The sequence below is a fragment of the Orcinus orca genome, chromosome 16 (genome assembly GCF_937001465.1).
Source record: "Orcinus orca chromosome 16, mOrcOrc1.1, whole genome shotgun sequence".
Classification (NCBI taxonomy): Eukaryota; Metazoa; Chordata; class Mammalia; order Artiodactyla; family Delphinidae; genus Orcinus; species Orcinus orca.
Genome location: NC_064574.1, coordinates 68,325,281 through 68,342,263, shown reverse-complemented (window position 1 = coordinate 68,342,263; position 16,983 = coordinate 68,325,281). Strand labels below are relative to the sequence as shown.

At 38.0% G+C, this 16,983-nt stretch overlaps 1 protein-coding gene across 2 annotated transcripts in view; it reads right to left on the bottom strand.

Moving 5' to 3' along the window:
• Nucleotides 1-13,038, bottom strand: part of RBBP6 (RB binding protein 6, ubiquitin ligase) — a 31,410-nt gene extending 18,372 nt beyond the window's left edge. For both annotated transcript variants that reach the window (XM_004268586.4, XM_004268587.4), the window contains exons 1-4: nt 11,772-13,038; nt 7,098-7,197; nt 4,790-4,826; nt 341-385 (exon numbers count right to left, since the gene is read on the bottom strand). In XM_004268586.4, the coding sequence (XP_004268634.1) occupies nt 341-385; nt 4,790-4,826; nt 7,098-7,197; nt 11,772-11,937 (348 nt within the window). In that variant the 5' untranslated portion in view covers nt 11,938-13,038. The remainder of the gene's footprint in view (nt 1-340; nt 386-4,789; nt 4,827-7,097; nt 7,198-11,771) is intronic.
• Nucleotides 13,039-16,983: the final 3,945 nt, after the last annotated feature.

The following is a 16,983-nucleotide window of genomic DNA, read 5'->3' as shown; positions in this document are numbered from 1 at the left end:
GCCAAAACCAGGGAATTCCTCCAGAAATTTGCTAGTTTCCAATGTATAATTAAACAAAATGTATGAGGGGAAAAAAGCGAGTAAGTGTAGCTTCATGTGTTTCTTCTGTCTTGAAGATGAACAATACTCCAACATTATGGTGAAGCTGATTTCAAAATACTCCCCCTATCTTCTCAAAACAGCAACTACTCTTTACAGGATAGTAATAGTACGTACAATGTGTCTGCAAAATATCTCCTCCCCCAACCCCTCTTAAAACACTGTTCCACATTAAACAACAACAAAAAAATACGATGTTAGAAAAAGATTTATATTTTCAAGAATATATATATATATATACCTTCGTAAGCTGGGCCAGAGAAATAGATGCAGAAGAGTCATCAATCTGTTCACAAAAAATTAAACACACATTCAAGTTCCACACTGAAAACATCTGAAAGTGATCATTTAGTCCCTACTGCCACTTAATGTTCAAATACTGGGCATTTTTCTTAGACGTTTTCTAAAGAATGTTATCTTGTTTTAAAGCTGAAATGTAACTCACCCCACTTATCCTTCTCCACACATCCCACATACAGTAAATAAAGGCTAACCGTTGATAGGGACTCAATTACAATGAGAAAACAGGGTAAAGAACACTATATCACATAGGAAACCTGTTCAGAGTGGTGGTTTAATACTAAGAAAGAGTCCCATGTCTATCAATGGTCTCTAAATTTGACAATGCTCAAGACAATGTATACTAGAAGAGAGAATAAGAAATCTTTCGAACGTTCCCATAATGCCATTACATAACACTGTAAAAACAAGCAGCTCTTTAAAGGCTCAGATAATTGCTTTAATAAAACAGGTTCCAGATAATTGCTACTTTTTCTTCTTTGAGTATGTACTGCTCAGTCTGAATAAGTTCATTTATTCTCCCATACAAAGAGTAACAATAGCTAATCTTGCCAAAGAAACCACAGCTTTATCAGGGCAAAGATGTTAAGCCAAATAAAGGGAAACAAAAGGTACCCCGGGGCAGGGCAAACAGAGCAGTTACAGAATGGACTTTAATATGCAGAGAAAAGAAAGTTAATTTAATCAAACAGAGCAAGTATTAAACATGGATATAAAAGGGCTTTAAAAAACATTTTTTTTCAAATGTGACATTTAAAACTTCTTATTGTTCCCCTGAATATGTTAATATCAGTTTTAAAAAAATGTTTATGTATGTGTGTATGCACACACCTTCAGCCTCTAACTCTAAAGATATGATTTCCCTACAAGTGTACCAAAATGAAAACATTATTAGCTTCCTATGCAGTAAGTGGGCCGCTTATTTGACATGTTATACATTTCTCATGCATTATTGGTCAGAACTCTTCTTTAAAATGGAGAGAATGTAACAAGTTGTCTGCATCAAAGAAAAAAAAGTGAGTCTTCATCATGTATTTTTCAGGTATTCCAGAGAACTAAGAGTATTAAAATAAAAGCAGCACGACTTAGAGCCCCAAACAGAAATGTAATCAGTTTCGATATGGAGTTCTTAGCCCAATGCCCACCACAGCAGTAATTCAATAAATGGAAACAAAACTGATGTTGGCTAAATTTAAAATACATCTTATAAATATCTTAAGAGTTTTAAATGTTAGTTTGATGGATATTATTACTGGGATGTTTATTTAAACAAAAGGTTCTTAGCTCCACTTCGAGGGACTACAGAGTCCATAATGCACTAATCCCACATACATTCCTAGCCATATAACCCACCAGTGGGTTCTCACTCTCGTGCAGCTTTGAAGTGTTCTTTCCTTAAAGAACGAATATCTCAGGAGGTAAATTTAAAAAAGAAAAATGGAAAGAACACATAAATAGACTATTTTTATCCAGAACAAATTCTGACCTATTCAATCTATTTTGAAGAGGGTAACATTTTATTGATATATCAACCAGGAATTACCTGAATTTTAAGAAACAAGGACTGAACAAACTGCTGTCAATCCATGAAATTAATAGCCTTTAAAAATAGCCTATTACTGTCTAGAATATGCATACTGATCATTTCCTTAGAAAGAAAGCAATCAGTTATATCACTCTTTTTTATTGTTGGAACTAAAAAACTAACATTTTTTTGTTCTTCCCACTCCTAAGATATAGCTGTCTTTTTGTTATTATGCTGGGCTTTCCTATCGTTTCTTTTAGATTTCTGCCAACTTGTTATTATTAGTATATATTTATCTGGTTAAAAGTGGTTTCAGATATTCAACAGCATCTAAATCACCTTTTTCCACCAAATAATCCCTATTATAACACTTTAATACCTTATAATTCACAAGTCAAATTTACCACAAATTTAGAAAGGCATCCAATTGTTTTCTACATATAGCAAGGTACTAAGCAATAAGTGTAAAATGCTGACAAGAAATGCTTTAGAAACTAGGAATTTATACGTACTAAACATCAATAAATACAGTAACTTTCAGATTTAAAAAAAAACCCTACTTAAAAAAAATAGTCTCCAAAAACACTGATTAATGCACACTATAGACATCAAAATTAACCCACATTCTCACATCTAATTTGTGGTCTTGCATCTGGAAGCAAGAATCTGAAATCTTTTATGCCAACTGTATTTGCTTGAAATTAAAGGATCTTACAAAATGTAAGCAGGAAGAACCCGCAGCTTTGGAGTACCAACATAGAAGGATGACTACAAACAAAAGTTGTGGAATATAGATAGAAACAGTCATCCTTGATTAGAGCTGGCTTAAATTATCAAAAGTGTACATACATTTACTAATTAGAATTTAAAAATCTGGTTTAGTGATTCTGTCTTAATTGGCTTTTGTGAATTTGCACAATGCACGTAAGTCTCCTAAGATGGGCACTAATTACACTTTATGAATATATTCTCTCAAATCTTAAATGTCAGCAAGTGTACCCCAAGCAAATAAATGATGGGGATATTAAGTTACTTAATATCTCCATTTAAAATTATTCTACCTAAAAATCAAAGTCAGTTTTAAAGTTATTTTTTAAAAAAAGAAGAAAGAAAAGAGAAACCTAAATAAGCATAAAATAAACTGCTTCTTGTAAGTGTAATACAGACATGCCAGGGAACACACAAGGCTAAAAGAACGTTAACTTTATTTATGAACATGTGATCTGTGTTCATACACATGCTAATAAACAAAAAGGAAATAATTGTTTTCAAGAAATAAAACTTCATCTGAATTAGTTTAAATACTATATAAAATGTACTTTATACAAAATGTGTTACATTAACTACTACAGTCACCAGTATAGTCAATCTGATTTGTGCTAGCATTTGGATACATAAAAATCAGTTTTAAACCAATCACCAGCAAAACAGAAACTGTGGACAGTCTTTACAGCATTACGCTTTAACCCCCCCAAAAAAACCCATATACCCCAAAGAGGGGAAAAAAAAACCCCAAAACACTAAGAGTTGTGATTTTTGAATCACTATATTTAGTTCCATGAGAACTAAAGGCCATATACTTTATAGAGAACAAGTCCAAAGTTCAGATATTCTATATTATCATGTTTAAGATCCAATGATCCAAGGTTAGTGAAATGCCTGATACACAATTAAAAGATCAGTAGCATTTTAAAAGGATAAAGTTGAAACAGCAAGCAATACCCTTAAATTCTACGTGAAGATTTCAGACATCTTGTATTGTGTACAAATCAAGCCTGAGCAGTCAAGTGTTTAGAGCACCATCAAGTTTACAGAACCCAATTACTACAGATCTCTGTTCTGAAATGGATGTTTCACCCCACAACTTAGGAATGCTGCTACCTTTCACTTAAAAGCTCAAAGTCAAAATGGTGTCATACTTAAGGTTAAGATGTTACCCTGGTTAAGGGGAGTTACCTTTGATAAGCTACAGCTTTCAGCTGGCTTACAATTAATGCAGCATTTTAATATCTTATGAGAAACAGGAAATATTTTAATTTGGACAACTGAGCAGACTAGAGAAGTAGAAGACCGCTGTTAAAACTTGAGAACGGTGTACTCAATTGTATAAAATCATCAAAATCATCGACGAGACACTGATATACTTGTAGGGGGCCCAATTCCAGGTTTCACTTTACAGTACAGATATAAACAAAGAATAGGAGCTCAAAATTGCCAAATAAAGCAAAAGTAAATAATAAAAGCTGCATCAATGGTCTCTGGAAAGCTCTTTTCTATGACGTGTCTGAAACTGGAGAAAGAATCAAACCTTAAATATATGCTTTGGATGTTGCTAATGCATTTTTCAAAGCCATCAATCAGGCAGAAAAAAAACCAAAAACCAAAAAAAACCAAAAACCAAAAAAAGAAAAACTAAGTGATACAACGTGAAAATGGCAAAATATACACTCCAAACATTTTTTATTGCAAGAAACAAAAAGCACACAACAGCCTGTACATACATACAAAATACTAACTATAGACAGACAGATGTAGAACATGTTACCATGTTCATTAGTGTAAAACCTACATGATCTAAAAAAAGATCATACATTAACTGTACAACACAGCGTCATACAGGAAGAATGCTATCATATTTAATATGAAACAGTGTTTTTTGGGCACAAACTACCCATTTCTACAAAATAAAGTGTGCAAGTTATGCCACATATATCCATATTCAACTGAGCTGTAATCAAATACATTTTATTTACAATATGTACTATGATCAGTTGGATATTAAGTTCTAAAATGATTTACTTCACTGCTACATTATAAAGGTAAAAGCAATGTGTAGAAAAAGTGTGAGATTGTGTTTTTACATACTGCTTTTGAAGTTCCCATCACTGGTTCAGTTCGACTTCTAAAACGACAAAAAGAAAATCAGCATTAGCTCTCTATGAGTAGCTATTAATGAATTTTTGTGATAAAAACATCTCTCTAATCACACATTTTTAGGAACACAATTTTTCCTTGGCATAAAGATTTTAAAACAGCCAATTTCAGAAGTAATAAACACATTACCTTGATTAATCTTTACTATCTTTGAACAGTTTAAGATGCATTTCTGGTTTAAAAAAAAAAAATCCATACTGGGGAATTCTAGAATAGATGTGTATCTTGCCACTTACACAATAAATGTTTTCTGAAAGGTAGTATGAGGATTTTGTTATTTAAGAAACTTTGTCGTTATTTCTTAATAGATTGAACAATAATATTATTCCTCAGTTTCTTAATAGGTACAGACGTGAATTTTCATACATCGGATTTCCTTAAAGCAAGACCACTGTTGTTAACATTTTTTAATTTGGATCCCTGAGAAATTGCTGTGCTCCAAAAACTAAATTTGAAATCCAGAAAGGTTGGCAGTTTAATTTTTTTAAAAAGTCTCAAGACAATGACCAAAGACTAAGTAAGAATTCTAAGTTCCAAAAAAATCAACAGTCTGACAGAGTATTTTGGTTAAAAGAATAAGTTAAATAAGTTGGTTATGGAGAACTGAACAAATTGATTTTTAAAATACATACACAAATAAGCTCAAGGAGAAATTCCTTTAAAAGTCCACACAGAAAAGGGGACAAGAGTCAAGTTGCTAAAATACAGCCTTTAAAGGCTTAGTTTTAGTTTTAAGTTTACACTATCCTGACTACAAAGAAATGTCAGACAGCGTATGAATGGAGTTTCTAAATCTATGCATGATTTGGAAGTCCTGAGATAAAAATGAAGTTTTAATTTACTAGTATTTGCTCAACAAATTCAAAGGCACTTCACGAGGCAAGTACATTACAAAGGAAATCATATACACAGTGAATTCACATTTAATTCTTTAAGGGGCAACTATTTTCCCTAGTATTGATACTTTGAACAATTCTCTCCTCAAAGTCTCTGAATATCAAAAAAATCTACTGAAATCGAATGCTTGCTATTTTTAAAAAGCACTTGGTAAATTAAGGAATAACTTCACACTAGATTCTAGGAATTAATTCTTCTCTTACCATGTCTCAAAATTATGTAAAGTAAAAGGCACATAGTTCACTTGGTATTTATAGGAAAAATAAAAGTATTCAGCTTTTTAAGTTGTTGCTATACAGAAGATATTACACAAAAGAACCTCCAAACATTAACGTATGGAATATAACTTTACACTAAACTAATGAGAATATTCTTAGAAAACTTGTCCACATGAGGTAAAGCTCCAGGAAATGACTATTTTCCCTCAATTCCAAGAACACATTCCATTTCCTAGGACTGGCAAATTCCAGAATGTTTCATTGACCAAAAGCAGAATTTGCCAGAATTTCAAGTAAGGTAAAAATCTCTACGCTTTAAATAGCTCAAGTTGCTACCCTTTTCACATATTTTAATTGTTATCACCATTGAAATTTCAAGAAAGCAGAGAAAGTTAGATATAAACTTTTAATCCTGCCCCTTTAGTGCATTTCTTAAGCTCTAGACCACTCCTAGGATATTACCACATTCTTACTCCAATAAAGGGCATTTACCATGTGCCAGGCACTATTTAATTCCTACAACTCCCTGGAGTTAAATACTCATATCCCTATTTTATTTTGAGGAATCTGAGTCACAAACTTTAGGTAACTTACCCAAATACAACTTCACACAACTGGTGGGAAGTAGTAAATGGAGTCAAACCTAAGCCTGATTCCAGTGTCTGTGGTTGCTTCCCAACAAAAGCCCCGTACTGATTAGGAACAAATGTTAGCATTACTGAATACTCTTGATGCTGACAAAACATTTAGGACAGATCTCTTAAGACACTTAATGTACATTTCTGTAGTGAAAAAATGGTAGGGGGAAAAAGTGTACAGGCAAACAAAAACCAAAGAAGGGTTCAGAAATATTTATTCACTAATTTGAACATCATTTTCTTGTCTTTGTAAATATTACCTATACAGAGCAAAAAATCTTTCTAATTAGCTCTTACTCCTAACTAGAGGTTAAGTTATCTGGGGGAAGAAATTAGGAAAAAACAAACTCATCCTCACAATTTTAAGGATTAAGAAGACATACTTATCAGGGTAAAGTAATGAGTTCAGTTCTAAAATATACTTGTTCTTTCTCACCAAAAAAGTCTATTTTGAGAACTTAAACATGGGATTTAATAAATACTTACATAACGTATGTCTTGCTTGTAGATTTAACACCTCCAATAGGAATTCTTCTAACAATTACAGATGAATTCTTAGGAATTAGAGCATTATCATCAGTATATTCTGTAAATAAAAAGATAAAGATTTGAATTTCTATTTGGGATTTGGATAATTCATAGTCCTCAAGAAATAGAAAACTTCAACCAGACATATATGTTACGGGAAATGATCTTAAATATAAAGGAGCATTAGTAACTACATGCTCCTTACATCTAGATTACTGAAATTGTCAGAACAAATATCCAAAGCCATAAGGGGTTTCTCTTAAAAGGACACCCAATAGTATCAGCAGGTTCTTGGCTCTGGCACCTCTACTTTTGTGGAACCCCAAATCTCAGTAAGACTAAGTCATTCTCTGTTTAGCCAGTAATGCAGAACATCTGAACTACATGAGAAAAAGCTGTTATTTAGAATGCAAACATTCTCTCTCTCCTAGGCCCTAAACACAGTATTACTGGGGAAGACACAGTAAAAAATTAAAATATGACACATTTCAAATACAGAATAAAGGGCTTTGTAATAAAGAATTAAAAGTGGATGCAACTTTGGATAGTATGTTGATTCAAGGAAGGCCCCTCTGAGGAACTGACATGTGAGACTAAGAAGCCAGCAAGATGTGCAAAAACACCGGACAAAGAATGTTTCAGATAGAGGGAAAAGCATGTGAAAAAATGACACAAAAAGGCCAGAAGAGCTGATGAAAATGAAAGAATGAATTGAAATACAGGTAGAAAGGTACACATTATATATACTGCTTCATATCTTGTTTCTAAGTACAACAGGAAGCCACTGAAGGATTTTAAATAAAAATGATGATAATTTTAAAAACAATATTAAAAACAAAGATAACTCTGGTATCTAAGTGGAGAATGAACCTGCATGGGAACAAGAATAGAAACAGGGTGACTAATATGAAGATTGCTGCGTAGTTTAGGTAAGAGAGAATAATGATCTGTTCTGGAATGTGACAGAGAAATCAAGAGTCAGAGTGTTTTGAGGTAGAACGAAGGCTTTCGGATGGATGCAGGGGCAGAGATGAAGGTGAAAGAGGAATCAGGTATGAATTCCTGGGTTCCTGGCTTAAACAACTGGATGAACAAGGATGTCACTTTCTCAGAAGACAAACAGGGAGGAAGAATTTTTCTACTCTTTGGACTATTGCTTGCAATACTTTCCTAAGAACGAAATTAAAAAAGAAGCTGGACCAATGAATTCAACTATGGTTGAAAAAAAAAAAAAAGATTTGCTATGAAAGGAATTTGTAAAATTACCAAAAAGAAAAATAATCCACTACAGGGAGACAGATGTAAAAATGTACCCATCTCCCTTAATCATACAATCAGGTATCAGGGTTCACTCTTTTAAGATTACTGAGTTTACCTGATTCACTAATGTTACTCAGCACCTAGGGGCTGACTACCACTGTTCTAATTATTTTAAGTTTATCACATATGTAAGCATTTTAAGCTTTTATATATGTATCAGCTCTATTATTTTTAATCACACTATTACTATTTCCTGTTATAAACTGAAGTGTTCAGGAAAGGGCTCTTTTCAGTATATTTCAGGTAGTAAGCTGTATCTTCACAAGTATCCAATTAGAGTGATGCAATTTCCTAGATTTCGCATACCAATGTAAGACTACAATCATTACCTTTTGGATAGTTCAGGATAGTCCCAAATTCCAAGCAAGATCTGAGTAAGAAAAACTGGGAGCAGGGGAGGTGGGGTATCTTTAAAAAATTCTGGAACCAAAACTTGGTGTCAAACACAGGACAGTTAAGCTTCTACCTATGTAACAACCCTCAAAAGAGTTCACTGTGGGAACAAATAGCAAATATGTTCATGAGCTCTCCAATCCAACTTACTCATTTGATCAACACAGTGCTCTGTCAAGCTTGAAGTCTGGTGCCCTGATGCCACATGCTTTCTAATTGACCTTTTAAAGTATCTGAGTTACACTGATGATTTCTTACCCTTTAAATACCTCCTTAATAAGTAGTCTGTTAACTTCAAAAGACCCTTTCTATGCAACACTGTCATTTCGGATCCAAAACATGAAGACTATGGATGAAATGAAAAACAAGATGAATTTAAGAAATGGAGAAACAGTCTTGAAAATACTTCATCCTCAGCTTCCAAATCTTTCACACTAAGTTCAGGATAAAGGTTGTTTTGTTGTGTGTGTGTGTGTTTTTTTTGGAGGGGGATTGCAAATAAGCAGAAAATTAGGAAAACAAGTTTATTCAGGAAAAACATTAAAAAAGATAATTTGAGATTCATTTTGAAATACAGTCTAGAAATAAAGAAGAATTCTTAAATCTAAAACATGAAATTCTGATCCAAGCATTTTAGTCTAATTAAGATGTAAGAGTCCTAAACATGGACAGATTTCCAAAACTGTAAGGAATGTTTTATAGAAACATGATAGAAATATTAATTCAAACAAACGAAAGTGATCCAGTTTGGCACTCTTTCCTAGGCAATCTCCTAACCAGGAAGCTCTATTTATTCCGTCCTCTTTAATTCACTGGATGGTGCTAAAACCAAGTGGCATTCTTACTCAGCTACCTTGTGACACTGGATGCTATTTCTCATAAAACTCATTAAGTGCCTAGATATCTTTTTCTCTCCTAATTTGGGGACTGCATAAGATGCAAATTTTCTCTTCTCTTAACCAATCTAATAGCAAAGCTTTCTCCAATAATGACAGTTCACAAATACATAAAAAATATGCTGCTGGGCAAAGCACTTCCCTGCTTTCAGCGTTTGTAAAAATAATGTATCATATAATTTCCTGGCTTAGAAAAAAACACAACACATGACAAAACTCTTAAATTCATGGACAAGAATTCCATCAACAATAATTTACTCCAGTTTAACAAAGTTGTTATCAATTATTAGGTGGAAAAGATGGACAAAGTCTAGCCTTAAATGATTAAATCCTGTTATACTCCAGTAAAATATGAAATTGCGTAGTATGTGATTAAAATTGCCTTAATATTCTCTAATATCATTTATATTTTCTTTCCTCTCATTCTTTAAGTATCACTAACATAAAGATGGCCTAAAATTCGTGTAAATCCATCTGTTCTGTTAAGCGTGACTATAATGCTTAAGGGATGCTTTTGTGGCCTTAAAGAATATCTTCTTTAAGGTATTTTCTTGAATAATATTTTTAAAAGCTGTTTCTCAACTGTTCATGATCCCCAGTAATTTTCCCACGTAATTACAATTACTAAAGCCTCACATGAAGTGTCCCTTAGGTCTGATACACTGAAAAAAGTTGGGGGGGGGAAGTGGAGACTATTCTTTCACGTGTTATCAAGTGAGTATATAAAGTTCTTCCTTATTGAGTATTTTTGAGTTGTGATATGCCAGTAGTAGTTTCTTAACATAACACAATTAGTTATGTCTGGATATACTGATAAATGGAAAACAGCTCTTGTACATGACAAGAGTTACTCTACCTACCAAACTATATGCTAGATGTGGGCCCCCCACCCCAAATTTCAACTAAAAGAACCCATGTTCCACCTTAAGCCAAATGTAGGGGTCAATGAAATACCCTAACTAGCACTTCACTTTACTCCTCATCCCATCAGTAAAACTCAAAAGACTGACCTACTAAAAACTACACATCAGCATTACAGTAATGCGAAAAAGAAACCAAAACAAGCTCAAAGCCAGAACCTGAAAAGGCCATTTTGTCTCATTCTCATACCTATGCTACATTCTCAATATTGTATAAACTGCTTTTAAAAAGGAGAAAGAACTTAAAGATTCCAATGAGTGGCTTCTATAAATAAGCTACTCATATGGTAGCAGCCGACTATTTTTCAGTATCCTAGTATCAACATAATCATGTAAAGTCTAGCAATTACTATTCAAAAAAAAAGAAAAACCTGTACTTTTGATCTTTACGAAATTGCTAAAGTTTGAGAGTAATGTGATGAACTAAGAGTTCAACTACCTAATTACTGCATTACTAATTCTGGAATTTACACACAAGACAAAAGTGGTCACACCGGAATATACCAAGTTCCAAAAGCAATTCCAACATTAAAGACTGGCTGGATTAAATCCTCTAAAACATTAAAGTGAGGATCTTTCACCACAACGCAGGCAACTCCAAAATTTAAAACTAACTAAATAAATCAGGAGAGGGAGAAGAGAACATAGAATTTGCCATTAAACCCCCAAACGTGGTTAGGTTAGAAAAGTAGAAAAGTTATCTCTAGTGCTGCTTTTAATAAGCAGCCTGGCTTATGCGCTCCTCTCCTCCTTCTGAAGAAAAACAGGTTAGAAAACGCCCCAGGGCAAGCACTCAGAGAACCTGGACGACACCCCCATCCTGTGCCACGGAAATCCTCGTTTTAAAAAATCATTTGGAGGAATCATCAGACTTTGCACGACTGGGGATCAGCCTGTTCCAGATGATCCAAGTACGTAGAAATCAAATAAGTCAAACTCCAGGGCCGACTGCTGCAACCCTTGGCTATCAATGAAAGTCGTCCCCGAAGTGTTTGAACGAACAGTCCCACAAGAGACATCATGGCGGTTAGTCTCCTGCCAGGCACCTCGCCACCAGCATCTCTCTTCCACCAGCGAGGATCTGGAGCCCCTGTGGCTCTTACCTTCTTTCGTCTGCGCGTTGGTGATCTGCAGGTCGCAGTCGGCAGCTTTCAGCTTCTCTCTCCCCATAATCTGCTTCTTTAAATCGCAGAGGGAGATATGGAGCCCATCAAAGGTGACGGTATCATAGTTGAGTTTAGAGGAAAATTTATAATGCACACAGGACATGGTGCCAAAGGATTCCTAAGGTTCAGCGAGGAGACGTGGACACGCTCAATGTATGTATATTTATAAACTTAAGAGCAAAATATGTACACACACAGAACACTCAAGAGACACCGAAGGACCCTAAGGCCTCAGATTAAATAACCCCCCCAGCCACAAGCGGGGGTTCGTAAAAACAATAATCCAGAACACCCCCCACCCCCCGGATATTCAAAATCGCTTCATGTGGGAGGAGGAGGACGAGGACGGGGCAGGGGGCAAGCGAGAATCCGCCAACGGGCACAATGTCACCCCGCTGGGTCCCCCTCGCTCATGCTAAGGGCCGGCAGGAGACGGGGGCAGGCGGTGCAGTCAGTAGCGGTCAGTCCACACGTTAAAGTCCGAGCGACCCCGCGGGGTCAGGGGTCCATAGCGCGGCCGCACCTCCCGGTTGGTCTCTCTCTCCGTGGACGGGGGTGACCCAGGCCCCGGGAGAAGGTTGAGGGGAGAGGGCCTAGGCCCGGAGTCCACGAGCGGCCTCTCGCCTCCTCCTGGCTTCCGGACGACCGGCGTCGGCTGCCCCAGGCCCAGGCCCCCACCACACACAGACCCCTTTCGCCTGCTCCCCGGAGGCCACGGGCGGCCCCGCGGCCTAGGCCGAAACGCGCGGTCGGCGGAGGAGAGGCCTTCCCGCAGGCCGCCCCCAGCTCCGCCTCCCCCCCGCCGCCGCCGCCGCCAACGCCGCCTCAGACACAAAGCCGGTACTAGGCCTCGGCTAGGCCTTGCAGCGCCTCCTCACCACCCCGGGCCCCAGCCAGCGGCCGGGGGGCTTCGGCTGACCCTGGCGACACCGCCGAGGCTCCCCGACGCTTCCTCTCGCCGAGTGCTCCGCGCTTCTCTCGCCTTTCGCTTCCGTCGCCTTTCGGCCCAGTACCGAAAGATTAAGCCCGGAAACCGCCGGGCAACGGCGAGGGCTCCGCCGGCTCCCTTTTTGTTTTGCCCCCCCTGCCGCTCTCGGGTTCTCGCCAGGTGCCGGCGACACCTCCAAGCCAACCACTATGGCGGACGCGGCCTGGCTTCGGACGAGCGCCCCACTCCGGGGTCTCTTAAGCAGGGATTGCACGGGCGGCGCGCGCGGGGCGGGCCTGACGTGCGCGCATAGGCGGGACGAAGGGCGGGGCCTGCGGCGTCACAAAGCGCACCGGCCCGCCCACGTGACCCCGTGCTTTGTGACTCCCGAGCGCGTAACCTAAACCATCCGGGAGAACGGAAGAAACCATCTGCCTCAAAGGGCGGGGGGGAACCACCGATTCCTCTCCCCAGTTTAAATAAGCATTATGGTTGAAATGCAGTAAACTATGGTTGCTATGCAAGCACCCCCTAGCTTCCTCTTACAACAAACTGGTTACCGAAAGTTCTTCCTAAGGAGAAATTCTGGAGCAGCCCCGGGCTTGAACTGATAACAACCACTACTGTAAAGATATATTGAGCTCTTTAAGTATATGCTTGATATATTAAGCATGGGGGTAAGCGCTTTACAGTATTTTCACGCTCGGGAGCCTAGTTGTCTGGGTTGGAATCCTAGCTGTGGGGACTCTAGATTTTACTCCTCTGTGCCTTAGTTTCCTCGGTTATATTATAAAATGTTGTTTAAAAAAATCGTATTTGGTTTACTGGGTTGTTAGAGATTAAATTAATGAATACATATCCATTGTTTAGGACCGTCCCTGGCACATGGTTCAATGTGGCTCAATAAATGTTAGTTTAACAACATCAACAAAAAACCCGAGGTGGTCAGCACTACCGTTATCTCCAATTTATACATGAGGGAACTGAAGCTAGTGAGCGATCATGCACTTTCTGAATTCGCAGAATCAGGGGAATGTCTGCTCAGTGGCGGGGTCCGAAATTCCATCGCTAATTATACATGCCGGGAACTGTACCAAGAACCCCCTCAGTAGATTGGAATATTTTTTCCTTGGTGCATGGGGAAGTTATTATTACATTCATAAAATTCATAATGTAATAAAATTGTGTTCATAAACTGCAATAATCACTATTATTTACAAATGCATTTTCCGCATCCTCTCTGAATTTTACAGGCTGGGCTCAGAGAAGTTAGTCACAGGGAGCAAGGTCACACAGCCAAGATGTGGCAAAGTTTGCCAGGGACTTCCTAAATACACACACCAAATTCTTACTGAACTCGGTTTAAATCAATTATCTTATTGTAAAAGTCTCCTGAGGCCACCTTATCTAAATAGCACCGTCATCATTCTCCATTCCTTTACTCTTAATTTTATTCCAAGCACTCACTCATCATTACTTACAGGGTGTATGTTTACTTTTAAATCCTCTGTCTCCCCTTCAGCTGAGAAAAGGGATTTTTGTCTCTTTTGCTTATACTGTATCCCCAGATCTTAAAACACTGCTTGGACATAGTAGGCACTCAAGAAATATCTGTTGAATAGCTAAATACATTTTTATGTAACCTATAGAAATACCATGGCGATAAGATTTTGGCAAATCAAGGGCAGTCCCAGAGACACAAATACAATTTAATTCAACCACATCATCAGTGCTTTTCACATGTAACAAATTTCTCTCTCCTTTATCTTTGGTAACTCACTAAAATTTTCTTGCTCTTGGGTCCACTGTAGAACAGCTACTTTTCTTGAAAAAAATCTCTGTGTGAATGAAAGGGGGAAAATCACATCTAATGAAAGAAAAACTGAACAAGAGAATGGTGAATCGTCTTGGTATCCCTGCCTCCAAAGTAGTCTTTGGTTAATTCCTCCACTCCCAATTTAATTAATCAACCTGATGGGATTCAAAGGAGGTCACACCCTTAGGGTAGAGTAGATCAGACCCCTGCCAGAAGAGGAGTAAGTGTACTTTGAAAGAATACAGTCAGTGGTATGACTTGGTCCAACCGTTCTCCTCAGCCAAGAGCCCTTTACAAAGCTTTGCTCACCCTCGGCACTCATTTATGGAGACCTCACGCCTTAGCACATCAAACAGGTCAAAATGTACTCACAACCCACATTAAATATACTTTTGATGAGATTTTTTTTTAATTAATTAATTTATTTATTTTTGGCTGCATTGGGTCTTTGTTGCTGTGCATGGGCTTTCTCTAGTTGCGGCGAGCGGGGGCAACTCTTCCTTGCGGTGCGCGGGTTTCTCACTGCGGTGTCTTCTCTTGTTGAGGAGCAGCCAGGCTCTAGGCAGGCAGGCTTCAGTAGTTGTGGCTTGCAGGCTCAGTAGTTGTGACGCACGGGGCTTACTTGCTCCGCAGCATCTAGGATCTTCCCGGAACAGGGATCGAACCCGCATTGGCAGGCGGATTCTTAACCACTGCACCACCAGGGAAGTCCCTGATGAGATTTAACTGAGCTGCCTGACTAATTGACAAAATGTTACATCTGGTCCATTTCATCAGATTCCTTTACTAATATCAATTTTGTAAATTTCTTTTGGTTATATGGAACTACATTCCCTGCCACTGCTGTACCTACCTCCCCAATATTTTTGTAAGCCCTTGAAGAGCCTTTTGTGCTATACCTATGGTGAATGAAGCATCCCTTTCCAAGCTCCTCCTCTGTAGCAATTTTGGAGCTCTCTCATCTAGGATCTTATACCTTTGTCATTCTCAAACCCACCGTACCCTCACACCTCCACCAAACACATACATTTAGTAGATCTCCTACCTTATTTCCTTTTGCTAAAATGTCCTAATTCGGAGACTGAAGAAGCTCTGCCTGTCCACTGAAGGGGACTTGGACTACTACCCAGGCTCCAGAAGTTAGAGTGAGGCCTGCCCCCACGGAGACTGTATTTATATACATTTATAAGCCAATCCCCCAAGTGCCCCAGTAGCAGTGACATCACCAGATTCCTACTCTGGCCTGCACACTCTGAGGCCAAATTCATCAAAGGTAGATACATATATCCCCATACCACCAATGTATCTTCCCCAGATGGTTGATTGATTGCCCTTATATTACCTTTATATTTATTTAATATTGGGGCCTACAAAAATTTTTGCATTTTTAATAGAATCCATCAGTCTTTTTCCCTTCACTTTTTTTTTTGGCCGAACCACTCAGCTTACAGGAACTTAGTTCCCTAACCAGGGACTGAACCCGTGCTCTCGACAATGAAAGTGCCAAGTCCTAAGCACTAGACCACCAGGGAATTCCCTCCTTCATGGTTTTTACCTTTATTTGTATACTTAAAAAAGTAGTTCCTGGCCATTCAGTACCCACTTTAGATATTTATCTGCTTATGTGTCCTTCTAGTTTATGTATGAGCTTCTTGAGTTTAAATTAAACTCTGTAATCTATTAGAATATTTCTGTGTATAGGATACACAGAGCAAAGATGATTTTATCCCTTTTAAAATTGCGGGGCTTCCCTGGTAGCGCAGTGGTTGAGAATCCGCCTGCCAATGCAGGGGACACGTGTTCGATCCCTGGTCTGGGAAGATCCCACATGCCGCAGAGCAACTAAGCCTGTGCACTACATCTACTGAGCCTGTGATCTAGAGCCCGTGAGCCACAACTACTGAGCCCGCATGCCGCAACTACTGAAGCCCACGTGCCTAGAGCCCGTGCTCTGCAATGAGAAGCCACCGCAATGAGAAGCCTGTACACCACAATGAAGAGTAGCCCACGCGCTCTCTGCAACTAGAGAAAGCCCGCGCACGACAACGAAGACCCAATGCAGCCGAAAATAAATAAATAACTTGTTTAAAAAAAAACCCATTTCTAAAAAAAAAATAAAAAATAAAATAAAATTGTGAAATATATTGTTAACAAAGAAAAAAGCATAAATATATATATTATGATTTGATGCAAACTACAATATGATCTATAAAGGGACTTTGTTTTTAAACTATTTTTATCTTACATCTATTTATAATAGGTGATTTTAGTTTTTAGAATATTTTTGCAACCTTATGTTTGACTCCTTCCATTTTGCCTTCTTAGCAGCATTTTAAGGCACATTTAATTTGCTGAAAGCTGAAGGTCATTGATTATTTAAGTCCTCATATGAACTGAGTGTTTGA